We start from the raw sequence: 22,234 nt of genomic DNA, 5'->3' as shown, positions 1-22,234 counted from the left end.
GCGCCTACATCCTCGGAAGACGTCGACATGGCTAACGGGGATAGCGAAGACGTACAGCAACATGGTAAGTGGAACAGATTCTAACTCACGCACAAGAAGACTTATCATAAGACGATTCACAATACAGACACTGACGGCGAGAGGAACATTACTCCGGCTGGCAATCTCGCATCTGCCCAATCGCGCTACTCCGTCAGCAACGCGGGTCGCACGGTCGAGGAAGTTACCTCTATCCGGTCGTCGAGAAATGACACAGTTGTACCTGGTACGCCAATCCTGCCCGCACCGTATAGACTTTGACTTCTAATCTTGCCGATTCGACGATTGCCTTATACTCAGGTCCACGACACCGTCCGAGTTACCGCGGCGTCGTCCGCTCTGAGAGCGCTCCTCCATCTTCAACTACTATATCTACGTCTTGTCCATGTCCCACGACTACACGCTCCAATCGCGCAGTCCCCTCCACGGTCGAGCAACCCTCACCCTCCCGGTCCTTCCCAGTGGACTGTAGGCCACCTGCGTCGCCAACCTCCGTCACTTACTGCGACGCCGCGACCAACACCAACGACATCGACGCCGGGATCCACAGAGACGAGCTGCGCGAGCTGGAGAAAGCAACCTTCCAGCACCTTGACGAGCAAGTCAAGGCCGCCGTCACGCGGGAGAACACTCTCAACATCCGGGAGGAAGCGGCCGCAGCTCGCGACGTCGACATCATCAAGCGCGGGGCTGTCGTCATGCAGCGCGAGGTGGACATTAGCGTTCGAGAGGCTGAACTCGAGAAGCGCCAGGAAGCCGTCTCCGAGCGAGAGAACGCTGCCAACAGGCGCGAAGTCGACATCGACACGCGACTGAATGACCTGAACAAGCGTCAGGAAGCCCTCGCCGAGAGAGAGAAGGCTACCGCCATGCGCGACGTCAGCGCCTGCGTTCGCGAGGACGCCCTCGACGTGCGCCAGGAAGGGATCGGCGAGAGAGAGCAAGCGATTGTCGCGCGTGAGATCGATGTCAGCTCCCGCGAAGACGCCCTCATCAAACGTGAGGAGCTTGTCGCTGCGCGAGAAGAAGCCGTCAGCGGGCGCGAGGTTGACATATGCACGCGCGAGTACGCCCTCCAGCAGCGTCAGACAACCGTAGCCGCGCGGGAGGAAGCTGCCACCATACGTGAGCGCGACATCTGCATGCGCGATGAGACCCTCGAAAAGCGCCGGGAGGCACTAGAGACGCGTGAGGAGGCCGCCTTCCAGCGCCATGAAGGGCTCGACAAGAGGGAAGAAGCCGCCGCCAAGACGGAGTGCGACATGAACAATCGGGAGGAGGCCCTCAACAAGCGCGACCGCGACATCACCCTGCGCGAGGGCGCAATCAACAACAAGCATGCCTCCACGGTTGACCCAGGAAATAAGGAGGGCGTCGGCTCGTTCAACGTAGGGTGGAAGAGATTCGGGCCGCAAGGACGGGATATCAGCCAGTATGTTCCTCGGCTGCCCGACGCGCCTACTGTTCACTGGCCTACGGGCTTGATAACGACTACTCCTTTCGTACCCGACGTTCGTAGAGGGAAGCGCGGCAGAAACAAATTGAAATGGGTGCGTCGTCTTGAACATTATCCACCGATTTCCACATCAACACCTCTCAGGACCACACTTACGTGAAGACCGTCGCCCGGACCTTCAAAAGCTCGCGAGATCGCCCAGACCTTTGCGTTCATGCAACGTTCACAACGCGGAAAGCTGCTTTCGACCTGATAACGGATTGCGCTGCTCACGGGAGACCGCTCGTCTTCGATAACTTCCCGGACTCTCTCACTTACGCGTCCGCCGGCACATCCATCAACGACGACCCTTTCATGAACCCCCTCACCTGGTCTACGGACCGTGCAGACGGGATCGTAGGCGCTAACCTGCTCACGCCGCGCGATTTTCAAGGTACGATACTTGATCGTTTGCTTGCCGTATGCGCTAACCACAAGGATGGCTGTAGACGCGCCTCGCAGAGAAAAGCATTCGATGGCGCCATACGTCACCGCAACTCTCCTCGACTTTCACACCTGGTTGAACATGCCGGACAAGGTTCGCTGCATCCTCGATTTGACTTGCGGGTTCCCGCAACGCGACACGGTCACCGAGTGAGTCCTGACACTCGCTTCGCTCCCATTTGTGCTTGATATATCATACTAGACGACTCGCCGACAACGTCATCGAGTGCATCTCCTCGACGCCCGGGAACAAGTACAGCGGACATTTCGATATCGCGGCCGACATCATGAAAACCTTGGACTGGTTTTTGCTGCACACCGCTGGCTTCCTTACATTCGGTCACATTGACGCCAGCGGTATGGCGACTTCGGCGGAGATTCGTGGAGGAGGGATGAAAGAATGGTTCATCTTCGTCGCCACCAACATGCCGAAGCCGAAGCCGGGCGATACCAGACGCGAGCGTCGACGGATACACGGACAACTCATCAATCGAGTGTTAGATCTCATTGAAGCGGCGAGTACAGATACCCTCGAGCCGCCGAAGACGGACGACGGCAAGACGCCAGACTGGAAAGTCGACGGCTGCATCGTCGAATTGAGGCCAGGTATGAAATAGTAAGTGCCTTGCCGTCATGTCGGGGGATACAGACATGTAATGACGCTTTTGCAGCTACCAACCGGCGGGAACTGTCCATGGTGCCTTCACGCCTGTCCCCACCGCTGCAGCCGGCAAACACTACTTCACATATGAAGATCTCCATCGCATGGAAGTATCGCGGCGAGTGCAGATCGCTAAGGACGGTGTGACGAACCACAACCACAACTGCGGCGTTCAGTTAATGCTCATTTCGATGGCCGCCGCACTGCCGATACGAGCGGCGAATGGACAAGGTCTGTCGAATGTGTACTCTGGGCAACATTCACTGAATCACATACAGTCTTCTACCGGAAGCCGATGATAGCCATGGCGCTGATGCTCGTTAGGCCCAAGGACTACATCAAGAAGGCTGACGCGCCCGAGACGCTGACCGGAGAGGACGACAAGGAGACGAAGGCCAGAAACGCGGAGCGCATGGCCGAGTACACCATGACCGAGCGGTTGCGTTCTGACACTTGGGCCGAGGAAGGAACGGCATTCGACCGACTTGCGTACACTGTAGCGACAACCATCCTGCTTGCGTGCAAGACCACATACCCGGGCGACTCTAGGCCGAAAGTTCCCGGACGCGAGTACATCCTGGAAGGCGACCGATGGGATGACCCTGGACCTCCTCTGGACGTCCGCGGACTCACGGACGACCTGAGGACGAAGCATGTCGACGAAGTCATCAAGCAGTTCGCACCCTCGGATTCTGAGTCGGAAGCGGGAGCAGATTCGGATAGCGACAGCGACCTGACGGACTTGGAGTAATTCATCTTGTTTTTTTCTCACAATGTAATACCTAGCACATCGGAACTCTTCATATGAGCATACATTCTTGCGAATCAGGACTGTTTAGCATAGAATATACCCTTCCATAAGACATCGCGATGGCGCTTAGCGCCGATGGGCACATGGACTTCGTATGTAACTGGCGGAACGCCAGCTATAGTCAGCGTAAGCTCGCACGACGACCAGCCGACAGATTTCAATGAGATCGACGATCTCTCGCATGCATCGCGTGCGATCTGTGGCAAATCAACAGGAGATGCCATAGAAGTCGGTATAAGCAATCATTGTCGCTGCGTAGCACAAATGTTTTAGAAGGACCCCTTATGAGTCGAGCGTTATGTTACGGGACGTGGAGCGGGCGGCGCAAGGTCGACTCTAACTTACCAGGCGTCTTCTCTCGCAACTTGTAAGCACTGTCCGCGGTGCGCCTCACATGCACCCAAGGTACAGCACGAGGCCGATAGCGTTGTAAGTTTTCCGCATCGTATGTAACGTCAATGGGCAACGCAGGCAGGGGCTCGTCATCTCTGGAGTGCGCGCGCATATACAACTGATCATTCATACTCAGACAAGTACCGCCAACAAAGACGGTTTGCGGTTCTCAGACTAAAGGCAGGCAAATGTTCGAATTTTATCCATTCGGAGATAACCGCGACCGTGGGAAATTCATCACCATCCCTCGAGCACGGCCATTCCCAAATTTCATTGACAGCTTACACTTAACCCGACCTTCTTACATCGCAGACCGTCTAGGCATGATATGTCTTTGACATACCAAGGTCAATGGGAGCACTTACATACTTGCTTGGAATAGAAAAGGTCGGAACGCGTCGACGACGTGTTGTGGCTGTGCAACGAGATCGCCATCAACTGCGCACGTGCGCCCAGCCACCTCAAATTCGTACTACGCCATGCATTTTCCTCGCTACAGATACATTTTCCTGTTCATCAGCTATACCAGAGCAATCACGATTTTTCTAGAATGGAACAGACGCAGAGGAAGGGGACAAAGTCGACCGCGGCAAATGCCCGTTCCCAATTAGGAAGGAGCCGCTTGGACGTCAGCAAGTGATGAATTCCAAGGCTTTAAGACGAGCCTGGCAAGCAGGTCTCGTAACCCTTGACGCGCCCGTTGTACAGTCACGACGTCAATGCAGTATATACGGATCCGCCCATACAATCCAGACTGATGCGACGAGGTAATCGCCTGTTCATGTATGTTTTCCGCGTTTTTCGGCCGACAGGCGTATCAGTAGTCGTGGTCGTCGCACGGCCTGGTTCATGGCGGTCAAGCAGAGATGCACACGAGCGGGGCGGAGTTGTAAGGGTGTCGAAATCGGACGCGGGCACGTACCTGCCCTTACCTCTCCGAGGATGCGGCGCATCTCGATATAGAGAGCGGTCGGACGGGGGACACGATGAGGATAGGTTGCCTTCTGACGCAGATTGAGGTACATTCGTTGTTACGCGTATCTATCTCTTTGAATCAACGTCGCCATTTGCTTCGACCTCTACGACACACTTGGATATCCACACAAATCTGCGAAGCTCGTCAGTCACACCTCGTTCCACGCCGCAAGGTTGCGTGATACGTACCGTGCAATCTCTGACGTCTGGCACTCGATAGGGTCAACCTCGACGCTACTCTCCTTCCACTTCCGAGTGCCGAAGACAGACAAGCACACTGCGTACGCGAAGAAGAACGAGGCGCCAGCATGCTCTTCGCCGACCAAAGTATCAGCGTCAAGTGGAGGGATTGTATGGCTGTCTTACCTGGACAGATGCGGCGCCTTGACAAGGGAAATGTGAGTGCGCGTACGACAAGCGAGCACGAAGGCTCACCAAAGCAAATGGTGGGCGAATCTTTCTCCAGATATACGACCCTCACTCTTGAGAAATCTCCTCGCGCGAAATCGCGCGGGTGGTCGTACGTCTTGTGTCATGCAACAACATCCTATACTCCACTTCAGTCTTCCACTGTCGTGATCACACACGCACCATATGTTCGTCACAACCAGGGAACCCTTGGGAAGAAGGACCAGCCATATGCGACATCCTCCGTCAGACGACGGGGCACACCGGTCAGCAATACCGCATGCGCACGAGCGCGATGGAAGGTGTTCACGTTCCTGGATTACGGTAGTCGGCCTATTCCCCGACTGCATTGAGTTTCGGCCCGCGCCTTCGCGTGAGCCTCCGGGCCCATGAACATGAAGCTGCAGAGGGTGTGCATGAAGGCGATCGTCGTATCTGCGCCGCCTGAGATCCGTCGTCAGCCAACGTGGAGGCTTATGCGATAGATGCGCGCGTACCGTGAGGATGATACACGGCGAATCACTCCAAGTCGAAGCCCTCGGGCAGTCCAACAGCATGAAAAGAAGGCGAGACGGCTTGGGGGAAACAGTCTGCGAGGCAGATTAGCTGACATGGATTCCGGATAAGCGACGGATGACATGATATATGTAAGCGTAACAGGCGAGCAAAGGAGGTTCCACGAGACACGTACTGTGAGCGTTTGTGGCTCATCACCCGGTCGCCAATAACGAGGCTACTTCCATCGAGAGGGCGTCGAGCAGCTTCTGTATAGTCGTATAGTCGTCAGCCAATGGTCAGCACGTTACTTGCCCTCCGCTCACCACTACGTCTGCTTTCGCTCTCGCCGCGCCTTTCGTGTTCCCTGACCTCCGCCTCACCCTTTCTTGTTCGTCCAAACTCGCATTAGCACCCCGCGCACGCCCGCAACGTCGAGTACGCACGAGGAGAAAACAGTCGAATCGCTGACATCTGCGCCGCTCGATCGGCGCGCGACATCTTCCTCGTAGTACCCCTCAGCCCAAGAAGCTAACGACGACCATGAGCACCCATCCCAATCGACTGATGCGCAGGGCCGAGGTCTGTCCCTAGGAATATCTTGATATACCCTATGCCTATAGGGGGGTGTATTACATTATCCCCTATCATTACTGACCAGTGACTATAGGGCATATCTCGTTGTTCCCCCAACCTACATTCAAATATTTCCCCCTATATTATCCAGCAATAAAACCGGGTGTGAATCCCTTTTGATGGCATTCAGAACGTGTGACGACAATATTTGGGTTGATGGCTGTTGATGGCAGTCCTTCTCGCTGCATCGGGCAGGCCAGGCCTCCCCACACGCGGCCGCCCCCATCGGGCAGGTCGCCCTCGCCGCGCCGATCCGCGCTTCCGCGCGGGATGCGGTTGATGGGGAAATTCTCCGCGCCGTGCACGCGGGCGCGCCGAATTCGCCGCTGCCGTCGCCGCCGCCTCCCACCTCCCGCCGTCGTCGGCCTCGATCATGACCGCTCCCCTCCTGCCGCTATGCGCTGCCCTTGCCCTTCACTCACTTCCGTCCTGCCTAGTTTCTCGCCTCTCGCTCGGGCGCGCTGCAGCACGACGCGCGTTCACAACAACACGTGGCCGATCAAAAACTTCGCGGCCGCGGTTGCTTTCGTTCTCCCTCCTCCGTGCGCGTCAGCCAAGGACACCCCTCCTTGTTGTACACACATTGTATGCATTGAACGGACATGGATAATCGACCCACAACGGGCTGATCACAGCCCGCGGCGCGCATTGGTGATCGCATGGAATAGAGCCGACAATCATTCCCCCTCTCGCCTCCTCCCCCCTTCCTCCTTTCCCCCTCCCTGCTTCATCAATTCCTATCTCTGATATAATGCGCGCCCTAGCCATCGTGCGTTCGAACGCACTCGTGTGCGCCCAGCACTGACCAGGATTCTCGCACCCGCGATCTTGACCCCCTATCTCCGTTGAACCCCTCCGTGGGTTCGGGATACCACCCCCTTCCCCACATGCAGCCAAGGGCGTCGCGCCAATGACTCGCAATCATCGGGGCACCCGAAAATCCCAAAGCGCCCACCGATCACTTTCTCATGCGGTGGCTGTACGCGCTCGACGTGCACTCCGGCACTGCTCCTGCGTAAGTGCATACAGCTTGTCCTTATCCTGTAGATGATACCTCTGTACCGTAGTCTCTCTGCCAGTGCATCTGAACATCGAAACAAACACACAGTGCTAGGGTGTTTACACGAGTATTCGGACAGAGAGGGCCAAGTCAGACAGTCATAATCGTATTCTACCATGTATCCAGAGCAAGCCAGTTATGTCTTGTGTCGCTGGGGTGCTGACAACGTTGGGAGTAGCGTGTCCGAGGCCGATAAAGGACTTCGAAGAGAGGAAGGCAGATTTCGACCTTTCAACGGGCCTCAAAGAACGCCTAGCTTCATATGTGGGCGATTCCACATGTATATTACACAGTACAGAACTTCTCGTGCTGTCAGTGGTCTTCGGGAGCCCGCAATTGCAGCTGTTCTTGCCCGGAACGCTGTGATCGGCGACCTCCGGATGACCGGTCCGACCCCCGAAAGAGGCTCGTCGTTGTCGTCGGCGACGTTCAGGGGTCCAAGGGGACATATTCAGGTCCGCGGACTGGCCGGGATGAACAGAGCGAAGCTTCTTAAAGTGACTTCCGGGCTCGAACCAGGGCTGAGATACTTACAGTGAGCGGAAATGGGATCGAGGGCGTCGGAAAGCACTTGAAAGGGACAGTTCGACCTCGAGATTCATGAAGCAACTCGAGGACACTCCTTCGTGTATTGCTGTCCACTCAGATATGGTAGAAGCTTGAAAACTTCTGAGCAGCTTGATAATTGTGTCCAATGTATGGTTCTACAAAATTAAGCTCAATGATTCATGTCAAACAATAGATATGGGACGAAAGATCACGAAAGTGGCGCGCGCGCTCATGACCCGGCATCCCGGCAAGTGGTCCACCGCTCGGGGGGCAATAAGGTCAATGTCTGAGACGGATCATATACTACTAAGGAGTACTGAAGCAGTTTACCAAGCCTTATAATCCTCAGAACTCCATGCTATGCGTCTCCGAGTCGATGATCATCAAGCCAAGAGATGGGCGTGTGACGTGATGTCACACACTTTCTTGACTCTTGCGACCACTGCCCGCCTCCCCGCCTCGTTGCCGGTCGCCCTCCTTCGCCTCAAATGCATCAAAATCGAAGTAGAAGGGAACATGGAATGCATTCTGGGCCCTAGGTATGTGACACGACCTCTGAAGACCATGCATCGTCACTTACCAAGTTTTATGTTGACTTTCGCCCATGCCGGCCCCCGTCCCTTTACATCTTTCCTCCCCCTTCTTCATTACTCCTCCCATCGACTCCAGCGCGTTTGAAACGCATCTCGGCCCCCACCACCATTACCGTCTGTCACGCGTATACGGCAAGTCCGTGCGCTCATCATGAAGTTCATCATCGCTGCGACAGCCGAACCGTCCCCAAACAGCCTACTCCCCTTCCCCTCCCGATCGCGTACGCGTATATGACCGCCGACCTCGTCCCTCACGTCAATATGGACACGATCGGCCTCCCGCCTAGGGCAGCCGCCGTCTCGTGTGCGCGATGCCTCGACGGCGCCCACGCATGCAACTCTGCACGACGTGTCGCCATCAGTGTCATCGGTGTCAGCGACGACGCGCGCGATGCCTCGCGCAACATCGGCCGCGAGGGGCTGAGACGTCCGTCGCTGCGGAGATGATCAGCAGGGATCGCTGTTTGGACTGGGGAAACAACGGCGACATCGGGCGGGGCGGGACATTCCGCGCGGGCAGGGAGAGGCCGCGATGAGCCCGGCAATGCAGCCTGTCACGACGAGTTGATGGGCGCGGCTCACTGGCGAGTGGGCTGCACTCGTGCGAGGCTGCGATGGTAATGCGACGGCGCAGGGTGCGGAGGGCGTGCCGGTACTCACGCACGCTTTGTGCACCAAGCACGATAGCGCAGCGCTGATGGGAGGGACCAGGACGGGGCGGGGCGGCAGCCGGCGGCGCGATGCGCGAGTACGGAGAGACGGCCCGAGAGGCGCTACGGAGGAAGCGCGGGCTTTTTTGTGGCCAGCGGGTCGTGCGGCGCGACGATCAGCGGGTACCGACGATGACAGGAGGGCACCTGTCGTCACCGGCGAACCCCCTGGGCGTCGCGCCGTGTTTCGCGGCGGTTGTTGATCGCGGCGGGCGCGTAGCCGAGCACAGCGGGCATTGCGCGGGCACGAGCACGACCTGTCGACGCGCTACCCCGTGCCTAGCTGTCGCGGTCGTCGCGTCGCGTTGTGCCTCGAGGCTTATGATGGTAGGTTCGCTTCGTATTTGTAGTATATAGCTTCAATATACCTGCTTTCTCACCTACGAAAAGCCAGAATCGTGAGGGAACCCAAGGTAAACCCAGGTATTTACATTTGGGTAGATATCAAGATACGGCCTATGGCTACTGGTCAGTAAACACTGGGTATATTGTAATACACCCCCCTTTGATTACTGGGTATAACTAGATATACACCCAGACTATGGTGCAGGGCCACATCTTACGCACCACCCGCGACCGGCTTGAAGCTGTCCAGCCACGCTTGTAACGTCGCATCCACAACCCTAGTAGGGTACCGCACTTCGCGCGCGACAGTGTGACCGGCGTCAGCTATGGAAGCTCTTGTCAGCGTCTCGCTCGCATCTCCCCTCCCTCGACTGGGAAAGACTCACCTTTCTGACCCGCTCTGGCACGCCCGGCACATGCGCCGTCACGGAGCAGCTCAAAGGCTTCCATGGACCAGATCAAGGGCTTTCGAACCACCGCTAGCAGAAGCGCCGTCTCCTGCTCGGTGCGATCGGTGAGTTGACGGTCCTGCGATACTAACCTGGCAGCCGTCGGCTGCTACCCTCCTCTCCGGCAGCCAACGCATCTGGCGCTCCTCTCCGGCAGCCGGCGCTTCTCTACGACGCTCTGGCAGCCGACGCATCTGGCGTTCCTCTCCGTCAGCCGACGCCGGTCCTCGCAAAGCCCCGCGCTCCCTCCTCTGCCCGCCAACCAGACGAGCAGGTAATCCAGTTCAGTCCAGTCCGCTGACCATATCAAGCACCAAATTGTCTGACACACCGTTGATTCGAGGGTTCTGGACGCACTACGCATCTAGCTCCTCCCTGACGCATGGTCACTGGTCAGAGCGACGACGGCGCGGGAGCGCAGCAGCCCGCCCCCACTCGCAAGGGAAGGACCAGCGCATCGCACATAATCGATTAATATGTAGCGAAGCATACCTCTATCCTTCCCTGCGCGCGGAAAGCCTGTAGGGCGATGAGCATGTTAGAAGCCGAAAACCACGATCGCGAGATCGACGTACCATACGCTGGCTCGACCGACATACCAGACGCTGACGCGACGGACATACCAGACACTGACTCGACGGCCGAGATACCTGGATGAGTACGCGCGGATTCGATCCCAGGTGGAGGACTCAGTTGGAGAAGGTGGATGACTCGGTCGAAGAAGGTGGACGGCTCGGTCGGACAAGGTAGAGGACTCGGTTGGAGAGCCCTGCGCTGACGTAGCGAGAGTAGAATTCCTGAAGGGCAGCCGGGCGAACGAAGGACCCCAACGTCCGGCGGACGAAGGACCCCAATGTCTAGCGGACCAAGGACTCCAACGTCGGGCGAGCGAAGGGCCTCACCGTCTGGCTGACAAAGGACCTCAACGTCGAGCGAACGAAGGACGCCGACGTCTGGCGAACGAATCACCTCACGTCTGGCAGAGAAGGACCCCAACGTCTGGCAAAGAATGTCAGTCAGCCATGGTGCGTCTTTACACGAGCTCGAAGAGACGACAAAGTACTAAAAAGGCGAAGCACACACACGCACCTGCATCAGGAACACGTCGAGTTGAAGTGCTGCGTGTTGAATCGAATGTAAAGCAAGGAGGCGACAGGATGGCGAGCCGGACGATGTGTTTCGAACTAGCCAGACGACGCTCGATGTGGAGCTCGAAATGTGTGTTCGTGAACTGCAAGGACGCGGGATACAACACGAGCAGAAAGAATTCGGGATCGACGTGAACTGCAAGGACGCGGGCTACGACGTGAAATGGAGCTGCGGTCAGAGCAGACGCGTACGCTGGTGTACTGTACATACGGTGATGGAGCGCGAGCGCGACGCGGCTTGCTGCGTTTCCAGATGCGAAGCTTCCTTCTGGTCGCTTAGCCGATCAAAGTGACCTAGGGAGAACAGGTATGCCTCCGCTCGAACCCGTTGATGCCGACGACCGTCGCCAACAGCATTTAAGGTGAGGCCAGTGATGTCGGATATTGAGTGTGATGTTGACGTGCATCCGACAGAGTGAACAGTAGAGCGAGCGACTATGATTGCAAACGACCGAATAATATCCCATTAAGGGCACAGTATGAGTAAGGACGTACGACCGAGGATAGCAAATAATGATAGTACATTGGGGGGAGCCATGATCTACTTGCGTCCATGATGGGGTGGGGGAGGCGCACGGGTCCATGAGTGTGGTGCTGAAACAGGTGCTTTGATGTCTATCATCCACGACTGGGACACTTCCCTTTCGCATCTGTGAGGTCGAAGGTCAGCGAGGGGAACCCGAGCGAAGGACAGCGCACGCACCTCATACATCCTCATCAAAAATGCTCGAAGTCTCCATGACGGCCTTGTAGCGCGTCACTCCGTGCTGTCGCTCGATTGTCGCGCGCGCAGCGATCATCCACATGAGCACGTCCTCCACCGCGGCGAGTACGAGCTGCGCGATCGCGAGGCCCATGTACACGTTGTGCCAGTAGTCCTCGTAGTAGTCGTTGAAGACAAACAGCCAGCCGATGACGGCGAAGGCGGCGGCCCAGAGGGCGGCGAGGAGGTAGGCGATGACGAGCGCGGTGAGGGTGGAGTACTTGGAGTACGCGCGCGAGCGAACGTCTCGCCACTGCATGATGATGACAGTGAAGTGGAAGAGAAGGGTGAAGAAGCCGGCGACGGGGGCGAGGAAGAAGGACTGTATGCCCTGCGACACGAGCGACGCGCCGAGCACGCACGCGCTGCAGACGAGCGAGGCCCACGTCAGGTTGCGCAGGTACGGCTGGAAGGAGTTGACCGTCGCGAACATGGCGGGCGCGGGCGGAGCGGGAGGCGGAGGGGGCGGCGGCAGCGGGTTGGCGAGGAGCGAGGGATGGGTTGCGGACAAGTCGTAGAGCGCGTCGGGTCCGCGACGTTCATGGCGGTCAGGACGGCTCGGCACGTCTCGGCCCAAGCACTGCCTTTGTCCGATTTCCGGGCTTCAATGACTTTTGATCCGCGGACTTTGCCGGTGCCTGCGCCGCCATGGCGACCAGACATCTTGTCCTCTTCCCTCATGCAAAAATACAACACTTCGACGACCTCGCATTGACCTCGACTTGCTCGAATCTTTCCTGAAGGCCAGAAAGTCTGCAAGCCATTTCGCCGTGTTCACGAAGCGGCGATTTACACTATTCCTCAAGTCGTGCTAAGGACACACCTCATGGCAGCTCGCAGCCGCGTCGCGCCAAGTAGGACCAGGGTCGTAATACACCCTGAACTCAGCTATATTCGCATTCTCTCAGGTCCGGATTGAACCGTTTGAAAGCTGGACGCTTGACTGGCTATCTGTCGTCGTCGATCTGCATTCCCAACTCTCAAGCATTGAACTTCCTTTGCAGGTCAATCGCTGTCCCAGTCGCTCACGCGCCTCTTCCTCTCCGGCTCCTTCTCGGTCAGTTGCGCCTCTGTCTACCACCGAACTTCCGTGTTGACGTGTACCTCCAGCACTCTCACCAGCGCCGTGGGCTGATATGCCGTCTTCACCTCCACGCGCCCTCACCGGTCCGACAACCACGTCAATCCGCACATCGATGCTCGATCGATAGCCAACGCTCAATGCGCCGTGCGATAGCACATCCCGCCAAGCTTCCCGCCGCCGCCCCCTCAACCGATCTCTCGTTACTTGCCTCCCTCATTGGGACCGCAAGCGCGCGGCGTCTGTTGGCGGACCTTGTGCGTCTGCGTTTCCTCGTCATGCTGACCATACATCCATTCAGGGGCGGCGCAAATCGCCGCGATCTAGGCATGGACGACGGGGAGAAGAATGCGACCAACGAGAGGTGCGGGCGGACAGTGCCGCGCCTCGTCGACGGCCCCGCACCAGTATTTGAGGCGCATACGTTACGGTACGTACTGCTGTATGTACTGTCTCGTACTCGAAGGTTATGTATACACACGGTATGTACGCGGTATACGCTCTACATCACCCACGTATAGCACTATCTATTCACATACAAAAGCAGATCTGCCTCCGCGAAGCATGACACGCGTCATGGACGATACACGATTGGCAACGCCGCCAGCTGCATAAACCGTGCGCCGACGGGTGGCGCGGAGTGGGTGTAAGCATCGGCACCTTCTGCACTTCCTCCTATCCTTCCTGCCCTCTTGCCGCTCTCTTCTGTCTACTTCTTGTTCACCACGCCTCCCTCGTGCCCCCTGCAAAGTCTCGTCGCCGCCACGCGCTCGAAGGCCGCCAATCCACACACGGTCAGCCCCCGCACCGGCATTCGCCACGCGCTGATCCCGCTGATGCCCCGCTGATGTATATATGACATGCGGCGCCTATAAAGTTACACCGCCGCGCGGTTGCAGACGTCCCGCCTGCCCTGCCCGTGCCCACCACCCACCCGCCGCCTCGAGGCGCGCCCGCCCGACTCCGCCCGATCGACCCAGAGCAGGCGCCCCGATCGCCCGAGTGCAGGCGATCCCCAACATCGACCTCGTTTTTGGGAGCTGGGGAGACTTGTCCGCGTCCGCTACGATCGCTCTGACTTTGCTGCTCGCTTTTCCCGGCCGTCATACACGATACGGCGCGTTTTGAAGATCCCGCTACGACCTCGCATACTCATCCCGGCCACGCTGTTTCCTACCTCAACGATCACCATCCCGTCCTCCTCTTCCACCACCACCACCACATTAGCGCCACCATGCAACCCCGCCCCGAACCCCACCGCGTACTCCTCATCCTCGACGCGCAGGCCGCGCTCCTCGCCGACCCCCCAGAGGGCGTCCCCGCCGCACGCGCCATGCGCGAAAACCTCGCCCGCGTCCTCGCCGCCGCGCGCGCCGCCGCCCCACCCCCGCTCATCGTCCACGTGCGCAACTCCGGCGACGCGGGCGAGCCCGACGCGCCAGGGTCGCCCGGGCACGAGCTCGTCCTCGACGTCGCGCCCGGCGAGCGCGTGCTCGACAAGGCGAAGAACAACGCGTTCGCGGGCACGCCGCTCGGCGCGCTCGTCCCGCATCGCGCGGAGCTCGTCGTCGCGGGCCTGCTGAGCGACTACGCGGTCGCGGCGACGTGTCGGGCGGCGGTGGCGCGGGGGAACGAGGTGATCCTCGTGCGCGGGGCGCATGCGGCGTATCATAGGCCGGAGGCGCTGTATGGGGGAGGTACCCTGGAGGCGTCGCGGCTGGAGACGCAGGTGGAGAACGAGCTGGAGGAGATCGGGGTGTCGGTGTTTGATCTGGAAGACCTGGAGGCGATCTTCACCGATAGGTGATACTGGTGCGTCGTACTTCGTCTATCTATCGACCTCAACTGACACCGTCTGCGCAGAAGACTCGCCGTCGTCCACTCTTCCGCTGCCGCATGACTTGTCGTCGGCTTTGCTTTGCTCCTCGCCCATGCTGTCCTTGCTCTCACTCACTCTGCACTATACGTGCATACGTACACGTAGATACGGCACACTATTCCGCTGCTCTCCTCGTCTGCCACCACCCGCATTGATCTAAACCAGGAGCCTTGTGTATAATGCGTATGGCGCTCGCGCGGCGTCCATCCCTTAGGACGCGTCTAATTTGTTGTTGATGATCGTCCATCTACAGTCTGGACTACTCAGTTGAGATTCTGAGACTGAGCGAAGCCCGTGGGCGGGGGACCTCATCGATATGTCCGCTCTCGGTGGCGCGAAAGTCAACCGGACACGGCTCCGAACATGTGACAGGAAGCGAACTTCGAAAGAAGAGCTGCCACGGTCACGGTTTGACAGGGTCTTCATGCAGATGTTTGCTCCTTGCTTTCTCCCCCCATCTCGCACTTGTCTTCGGGCTGTTGTTGGCTCTGGACAGCGACTGTGAACGAGGCGAAGTCGAAGGACCTCCAGAGAAAGATGTACGCCCGCGACTCCGCGCAGGTTCAGCGCAGCCTTCATCTCGCGACGGTCTCAAACATGCCACATTCCATATCTCTCTGACCTCTCCTTCACCGCCTCTTTTTCCAACAACATCCTTCCTGCTCCAAAGATCGCCTTTCTCGTCATTTAGGACACAATGAGAACTTTTCGAAGGTCTGATACCTATCCGAGTGTGGATTATCTCTCCTTTCATAATTTCCTTACTGAGAAGCACTCCAACCCTGCTTCCGCATCGTTAGCTCTTTCTGTGATACTCACGATCCGGCAGCTGACTCGGCAGAGCGTCTACAGCTTCACGAGGAACATTTGTGGCGTAGTTTCGCGGAACGCCTTACGGGACGTTGCGCCCTCTGGGTAAGGCCGCAGAATATAACAAATCGCACCATTTGATGCCACAGCGTCAATTGAGAGCTCATTTCCAAGTTCGCGGGCATAATCCTCGACGTGGTCGTAGGACCTGCCTGGTGAGCGGTTCAAGTTTCCCATCCATGATACTATCTCCCTCACCGGTCCACAATGTCTTAGAGATGCTTACAGATGGCTCAACCACACATTATTTCACAAGCTTTCAAGTCGCTCTGAACATACGCTGCGCTCGCCTTTTCTTCCCGAAACTGGCTCTGTTGGCCCAATTGTGGGTGGCTGCAGGCGCCTTGCACGTGAGGAAAGCCACGCGCGCGCGCAATCGGTCCGCCTGGGCGCCTGCTACTTGACCTCTTGACGTACTCTGCGAGCGCTTGCTGAAGCCAGGGACCTCCGCTTGGTCTCTCTTGCCACATACTGGCCAGATTCTCTGTGATCTAGCCTCGGCGGGGAGCTACAATGAAGTTTAGGTGCGTTCGTCAGCTTCTGACCGCTTCGCCGCTGACGCTGCCCCTAGTTCTGCTTTGAAGTTTAACGCGGTGTCAGAGTGGTGGGACGAGTACATTGCGTGCGTGCTCAAAGCTCAGAGAAGGGTCTCTTCTTACCTCCCTCCAGCTACGACACCCTCAAGAAGTTCATCTACCAGCTGGAGAAGCAGCAGCACGATCTCGACCAGTCCTATCATGACCTCGAAGCGCACGAGCGCACGTCCCTCGTCGGCGAGCGCACATCCCACACCGACGATCTCTTCATCCCCCTCCTCGACCGCGAGCTGCGCAAGATCGTCGCCTTCTACGAACATCAGGAACAGGAGCTCTTCCGCGACCTCGCCGAGCTCGAGGAGATGGCGCAGCAGCAGGACGAGGAAGGCCTCCAGGGCGATCACTACGCGGACGACGCGTACGAGGGGGACGAGTCGGACGACGACGATAGCCCGGTGCGCAGCCGCACGCGGAGCACGGGCAGGAGGCGCTCGACCTCGGGCGCGTATCGCAGGCCGAACCTGTCGGTCACCGTCGGTGCGTGGCGCGCGATCCCCTACCTCTTCTCATTCATAACTTACCCTCGCACAGGCCCCACAGAAGCGATACCCGAAGACGCACCCTTGTCCCCTCCGTTTGATGCCCGCCGCTACAGCCACTCCTCCGAAGACCACGACCGCGGCCTCGAGGACAGTCTCATCTCCCTCCCCGGCAAGTCCGGCACGCTAGGCAAGGCCCGCGCGCTCGCGAACCGCATCGTCAACCTGAAGGACAGCGTCACGTCTGCGGGGTCCGCGTCCGAGACGATATGGAACTCGCGCTCCAACTACGCGACCGACACGCGGCTGCTCTACAAGCGGCGCATCACCGCGCTCTATACGTCGTTCACGAGCCTGAAGTCTTACGTCGAGGTGAACTACTCTGGGTTCCGCAAGATCCTGAAGAAGTACGTCGTCGGTTTGCTCGTGCTCAGGGCGTGCTGCTAACCGATCCCCTCGCGCAGGTACGACAAGGTTACGTATAGCGAGGTGCGCAAGGGTCGCGTCTTCATGTCCGCTTGCGTGCTCACCTGCTCCAACAGCTACTGCCGCGATACCTGCACGACGTCGTCGATCACGCGAAGCCGTTCACCCCAGCTGCAAGACGCCCTAGAACGCCTGTACGACGTCTGCGCGAAATGCGCTGATCGCGTCGTCGTGGCTGGCTCGTTTCACGTGATGTGGTAGTGCGGTGGAGCGGCATGAAATCTGATAGGTGTTTAGCGCCCACCCCTCCTTTGGCGGGCCCCCCGGACACGGTCTCCCCTTCAAGGGGCCCGTGTCCGGGGGGCGTGGGGGGTGCTATCTACGGTGCTCTACTGACGTGACTAACCCTCTCCTTCCAGCATAACCTCCCCCAGCATAATCTCCCCCAGCATGACCTCCACGAGCATGACATCCCCCAGCATAACCTCCCCCTCCAGCGGTGACGGCGCGGACGGGCAGCACGACGGCGGGCGTGGACGACGAGCGAGATGGGCGTGGACGGCGAGCATGACAGGGGGAGGGGAGGTACACGGTAAGCCCTCGCTCACCTCCCCCGTCTTATATACCCCCTCCCGCTGAAGCGAGCCGAGCACGGGCCCCTTGCGACACCGCGCGGGTCCCCCGTCCTAGTACGCTAGTGTACGTAGTCGGTAGCTTATCCATAATAACATTTTGCTGTCCTGCGTTCGACAAGTGCGAGTGCGCTGAGCGGGCATCTTGCACGACAAACCACTCCCCTTCACCTCTGAAAGCCCCAGACATGCTCCCCCCTCCAGCAGGGACTCCCTCCTCAGCCCTTCGACGCGCAGGTGCGGGGAAGAGACTCGCCGACGAGCCCGCTGGTGGCGCAGTTACCCGCCCGCAGTCCTGCTCACGAGCCTTTGAGTCGCCGACGAGTGCGGCACGTACCTGACCGACGATGCCAAGGACCCGAGGCATATGTTGTCTTCCAGCACACGTCATTCTCTCTTCGTAGGAAACTGTAGCTTTCCATTGCATCTCGTAGCTATTACAGATAGGATACAACTACCCAGCGAAAGGTCCTAATAACGACAAGAAAGTGATCTATTACTACCGTTCCCCCTGCGGCCGTGCAACGCGTGCGAGTGAAGATGCGCAAGATGAACGCCCTGAACCGACGACGATACGGAAGGGAGATGCACTAGCAATCGTCAGCCAAAACGAGCGCACAAAAGTCGAACATCGCACGTGATGTCGGCTCCGAGGGCGCACGCGCGACATGTTCAAGTTGGAGACGAGAATGGATGGGGTGCGCGTGGGTGCGCAGGACGCCTCAAGCGTCGCCGGGCACGTCGCACGGCACGAGGGAAGAGAGGACACTGAGAAAAGGTCCGAAAAGGCGGTCGCTCCTCGACAAGGGAGCGCTTAGCCTCGCTCGCCGGACGGCGATACGTTGCCTCAACGCCCAAGGGGGTGGGGGGCGACGTCGGTATGAGAGGGAAACCGCATACGGGGAGAGGGGCGAAGGTCGCAGCACATCTGGAGCGAAAAAATCCGAAAAGTGCATGAGTTAAGTCGAGACAAAGGTCAATAAACATCCCTTACCGTCGCTCGGCGGACGGCTATACGTTGCCTCAACGCCTAATGAGCGACGCGGTATGGCGAGGGGGGACGCATTGGGAGCGAGAGAGAGACCTGAAAAGCACATGAGTAAAGTCAAGAAAAAGGTCAGTAAGAATCGCTTACCCTTGCTCGGCGGACGGCGATACATTGCCTCAACGCCCAAGGGGGTGGGGGGCGGCACGGTTCAGCGAGGGGGAAGAGGGGCGAAGGGGGGAGCACATCTGGATTGAAGAGATCTAAAAAGCGCATGAGTCAAGTCGAGAAAAGGGTCAATAAACATCCCTTACCGTCGCTCGCCGGACGAAGATACGTTGCTTCAGCGAAAGGAGGGCCTTAGCATTGAGTGAGGGGTGAAGTGGAGCGCTTGAGGCGACGTGGAGGAGCCGACTGAAAATGTTGACAAGGCTAGGGAGGAGGTAGAGGTGTCTGCAGAAGGGGATTAGCGAGGAGAAGGGATATACGACGAGCTCGCAGAGCGAAAAGGGTGGCGACGACAGAGAGACGGGGAAGGGGCGGTGTCATAAACGAGAGGGGGGAGGACGACGCGGAGACACGGAAGCGGGGAAATGAGGAAAAGGGGGGAGGGGGAGGGAGGGGGACGCACCATGGCGTCGCGGTAGCACTGGGGGCGGTCGGGGTGATGTTGGCGGCTCCGGCGGCGCTGCGCGCCACGCCCTCCCCCCTCCCCGAAGGTCGCGTCAATCATCTGAAACTTGAGGCGCGGACCTCCGGACAATTCACGTCAGTTTGCGACATTTTCGAACTTGTGATGCGCGTGGAAATGATTGGAAAAGGGTCAGAGAAGGTGAGGATGAGCGACGTTTAGAACGCACCTCGCGGGATGTTGACACCTATGGCGGCGCTTCGCACCGCCCCCTCCTCCTCCCTCGCCAACGGCGGCGTTCAGCTAGAACCCAAGGCGCGGGCCTCGGCGCAATCGACGTCGATTTGCGGATTTTTTGCCTTCGACAAGCGCTCAAAGATGCCTAAAAAGCGTCAGGAAATCGATCACAAATGATGGGTGGAAGACACACCTTGCACGCTGTCGTCGCCGCGGGAAGCGCTTCGCGCTGCCCCCCTCTCCCTCCTCCCCTCCTCGACGGTCACGGCCTTCAGCTAGGAATTCCCGCGCGGACCTCGGCGCATTTCGCGTCAAAATGCGTTTTTTTGGTCATTGAGGCGCGTCGGAAAGCACCTGAAAATGAGTCAGAAATCGCTGATATACGGTAAAGTTGACGACGCACCTTGGGACAAGACCGCCGCGTAGACGCGCGTCGCGCGTTGAGCCAGCTCCATCCCACCCGATGCGACCTCCTTCTCGTTGTCGGGCGAGGTGTCGGGCGTGTTGGACACGTCGTAAGGGCATCGACGACGTTGGTGATGCGGGGGATGTAGTGGGTGAGTCTCTGCACGCGCTGGTCAGCATTCGAACGCGACGCGGTCCCGGACGAGCACTTACCGAAACGTCAGCGCCGCGCGGTCGAGGACGATGGGGGAGGCGAAGGAAGTTGGACAGGCGCGCTTTGGGGGAGGGGGATGAAGGGGAAAGGTAGGAGCGAGATTCGTACGCACCGGTATATGTGGGCGGCGTCAAGGCGCCCACCGCGACCGAGTAGGAAGAAATTTTCGATTCCCGCGCCACATCCGGAAGAGCCCGCGCGCATCAATGCTTTGAGCTTCTCGTAAGATGAAAGGAGTCTGATGGAGGATCTGTATCTCCGCGCAAGTATAGTACAACGCACCGGTCTTGCAACGTGTTTTCTCGCGCGAGCCCGTCGGCAGGGGCCGCGTACTCGGCGCCCCCTCCACTGCCCACGGACGTGGATCGCAGCGGGGGAGCGTGCGCGCGCTGCCAGATATCGGGTGATGTAAGCAATACAAGGAAGATGGCATCGACTCGCCCTCGACAAGGCGGTCGGTCTCGCGCTAAGGATGTCCGCGGAGTGAATCGCGGGCTCATGAGAATATTAGCTTTCACGTGCCGTTATACCTGAGATGCGTCGAGAGTCGGAGAACAAAGACGCACCCTGCCGACTCCTATGACTTTGTGAACCAAACCTAGAAACCACGGCGAGGGGGAGTGCATGGAAAGTGGGCTCGACGAGCGACACACGGGTCAAGCTTCACTGCGCGACGACTCAAGTCAACACCTTCCGGATTGGGATGAATGACTAGCCCCGCGCACTATCAAGGCACGGAGCTAGAACTCCGCGCGAGTCGTAGTGACGATACCAGAGGCTGATTTCCCCACCTCCGTCGCTTGTGTCATTGTTGAGTTGAGAGAGCGTGCGAGTTCGAGATGGGTACTGAATGTCCGGATTTTCAAGCCCTGAGGGTCCGGAGGATGTGTAGGAAACAAGCAGCTACCGATTCTGAATGGAGAGAGCAGGGGTGGGCCCTCGGCGGTCGCTGATGGCGGTCGCGGACAAGACGGACGGAGTTTGTGGCGCCGCCAATCAGGGACCGGAGGACGGACCGTCGAGTCCGCGCGGCCGCGTTCTGCCTCTTGTCCTCGACCCCCACCCATCGCGTCCGTCCGCCACCTCGGAATAGACGCCAAAGTGCCCGGGACTATCATCAGCAGCAATCCTGAACGTCTGGCGCCGTCGGCCTCTCCCGGCGAGCTGATATACATCAAAAACGTCGGCGTCGCGATCCCCCACCTCTCGGACGGCCTCCGCCGCGATCCCAGCACCAGCGATGGGTCGCAGTAGGCCGGGGGCACTCGCCCATGAGCCTTGAACCCATCGCCGGTGTTGCGATGGGCGAGATCTCCGAATTTGCTTATCGTTCTGGGAGGTCGAGGATGTTTCCATGCGCATCTCGACCTCTTCCCCTCCTTTCTGCGCACCCTCCCCCAAAAATATGAACCAACATAGATCGATGCGCATTTTGATTCTGAACAGGTTTTGTATACCCAACACCGCCCTGCGCGCCCTCGCTCGAGTGCTATAGCGCGACGAAGGGCCGTTTGAATATGTGGCGTCGTTTTTCGTCCGCCTGTAGCGTCGTCGCATGGGCCTCCCGCGGGCGCCAAGGTACACGCCCATGGTACCCCATGGTACCCCAAGCCGCCTAGGAAGTATTGTGCGCTCTCGACGTCTGTACGCCATGTTATCGACTGTGCTCATATGCCCCCTTGCCGACCTCCCCCCGATCCCAATCTTCCAGCTGACGGCACACAATCTCAAGCAGCGATTTCGTCGGATGTAGCGACCACGCGGATGACGTTGCGTCGGCCGAGAGACGCACGCGTAGCTCGCAATCCCGCACTTGCAAAACCAA

At 58.6% G+C, this 22,234-nt stretch overlaps 9 protein-coding genes across 9 annotated transcripts; 6 read left to right on the top strand and 3 right to left on the bottom strand.

The window, feature by feature from the left end:
• Positions 1 to 908: 908 nt before the first annotated feature.
• On the top strand, positions 909 to 3,390 carry SCHCODRAFT_02518553 (uncharacterized protein; the record flags this gene model as incomplete). The annotated part of the gene is made up of 6 exons (XM_003027357.2): positions 909 to 1,589; positions 1,640 to 1,928; positions 1,984 to 2,128; positions 2,181 to 2,594; positions 2,650 to 2,870; positions 2,918 to 3,390. The coding sequence occupies 6 exons, from the start codon at positions 909 to 911 to the stop codon at positions 3,388 to 3,390; spliced, it is 2,223 nt and encodes a 740-aa protein (XP_003027403.2).
• Positions 3,391 to 6,552: 3,162 nt separating this feature from the next.
• On the top strand, positions 6,553 to 7,149 carry SCHCODRAFT_02117093 (uncharacterized protein). The gene has a single exon (XM_050341846.1). It carries the CDS (start codon positions 6,628 to 6,630, stop codon positions 7,102 to 7,104), a length of 477 nt encoding a protein of 158 aa, XP_050197542.1. The 5' UTR covers positions 6,553 to 6,627; the 3' UTR covers positions 7,105 to 7,149.
• A 1,177-nt stretch (positions 7,150 to 8,326) lies between these two features.
• Positions 8,327 to 9,052, top strand: SCHCODRAFT_02556916 (uncharacterized protein; the record flags this gene model as incomplete). The annotated part of the gene is made up of 2 exons (XM_003027356.3): positions 8,327 to 8,505; positions 8,736 to 9,052. The coding sequence occupies 2 exons, from the start codon at positions 8,327 to 8,329 to the stop codon at positions 9,004 to 9,006; spliced, it is 450 nt and encodes a 149-aa protein (XP_003027402.1). The 3' UTR covers positions 9,007 to 9,052.
• On the bottom strand, positions 9,007 to 9,333 carry SCHCODRAFT_02518886 (uncharacterized protein; the record flags this gene model as incomplete). Its single annotated transcript, XM_050343406.1, has 1 exon — positions 9,007 to 9,333. A coding segment is annotated over one exon (327 nt), but the record flags the coding sequence as incomplete, so codon positions are not given.
• Positions 9,334 to 9,828: 495 nt separating this feature from the next.
• On the bottom strand, positions 9,829 to 12,407 carry SCHCODRAFT_01175953 (uncharacterized protein; the record flags this gene model as incomplete). Its single annotated transcript, XM_003027176.2, has 11 exons — positions 9,829 to 9,938; positions 10,001 to 10,112; positions 10,156 to 10,314; positions 10,366 to 10,385; positions 10,454 to 10,582; positions 10,639 to 11,062; positions 11,153 to 11,294; positions 11,343 to 11,362; positions 11,423 to 11,646; positions 11,707 to 11,752; positions 11,922 to 12,407. The coding sequence occupies 11 exons, from the start codon at positions 12,405 to 12,407 to the stop codon at positions 9,829 to 9,831; spliced, it is 1,872 nt and encodes a 623-aa protein (XP_003027222.1).
• A 1,404-nt stretch (positions 12,408 to 13,811) lies between these two features.
• On the top strand, positions 13,812 to 14,301 carry SCHCODRAFT_02643598 (uncharacterized protein). The gene has a single exon (XM_050346341.1). The coding sequence runs from the start codon at positions 13,911 to 13,913 to the stop codon at positions 14,181 to 14,183; it is 273 nt and encodes a 90-aa protein (XP_050197540.1). The 5' UTR covers positions 13,812 to 13,910; the 3' UTR covers positions 14,184 to 14,301.
• Positions 14,290 to 14,862, top strand: SCHCODRAFT_01205905 (Isochorismatase hydrolase; the record flags this gene model as incomplete). Its single annotated transcript, XM_003027355.1, has 1 exon — positions 14,290 to 14,862. The coding sequence occupies one exon, from the start codon at positions 14,290 to 14,292 to the stop codon at positions 14,860 to 14,862; it is 573 nt and encodes a 190-aa protein (XP_003027401.1).
• Positions 14,863 to 16,249: 1,387 nt separating this feature from the next.
• On the top strand, positions 16,250 to 17,905 carry SCHCODRAFT_02593126 (SPX-domain-containing protein). The gene is made up of 7 exons (XM_003027354.3): positions 16,250 to 16,328; positions 16,376 to 16,426; positions 16,474 to 16,877; positions 16,932 to 17,286; positions 17,344 to 17,368; positions 17,422 to 17,499; positions 17,725 to 17,905. Exons 1-7 carry the CDS (start codon positions 16,318 to 16,320, stop codon positions 17,806 to 17,808), a joined length of 1,008 nt encoding a protein of 335 aa, XP_003027400.1. The 5' UTR covers positions 16,250 to 16,317; the 3' UTR covers positions 17,809 to 17,905.
• A 575-nt stretch (positions 17,906 to 18,480) lies between these two features.
• Positions 18,481 to 19,141, bottom strand: SCHCODRAFT_02643592 (uncharacterized protein). The gene is made up of 3 exons (XM_050346340.1): positions 19,073 to 19,141; positions 18,932 to 19,021; positions 18,481 to 18,865 (listed from the first exon to the last, which is right to left on the bottom strand). Exons 1-3 carry the CDS (start codon positions 19,095 to 19,097, stop codon positions 18,660 to 18,662), a joined length of 321 nt encoding a protein of 106 aa, XP_050197539.1. The 5' UTR covers positions 19,098 to 19,141; the 3' UTR covers positions 18,481 to 18,659.
• Between the last annotated feature and the right edge of the window lie 3,093 nt (positions 19,142 to 22,234).

This window comes from Schizophyllum commune (assembly GCF_000143185.2).
Source record: "Schizophyllum commune H4-8 unplaced genomic scaffold SCHCOscaffold_14, whole genome shotgun sequence".
Classification (NCBI taxonomy): domain Eukaryota; kingdom Fungi; phylum Basidiomycota; class Agaricomycetes; order Agaricales; family Schizophyllaceae; genus Schizophyllum; species Schizophyllum commune.
Note: the sequence above shows the minus strand (reverse complement) of the source record. Positions and strands in the feature narration are given on the sequence as shown.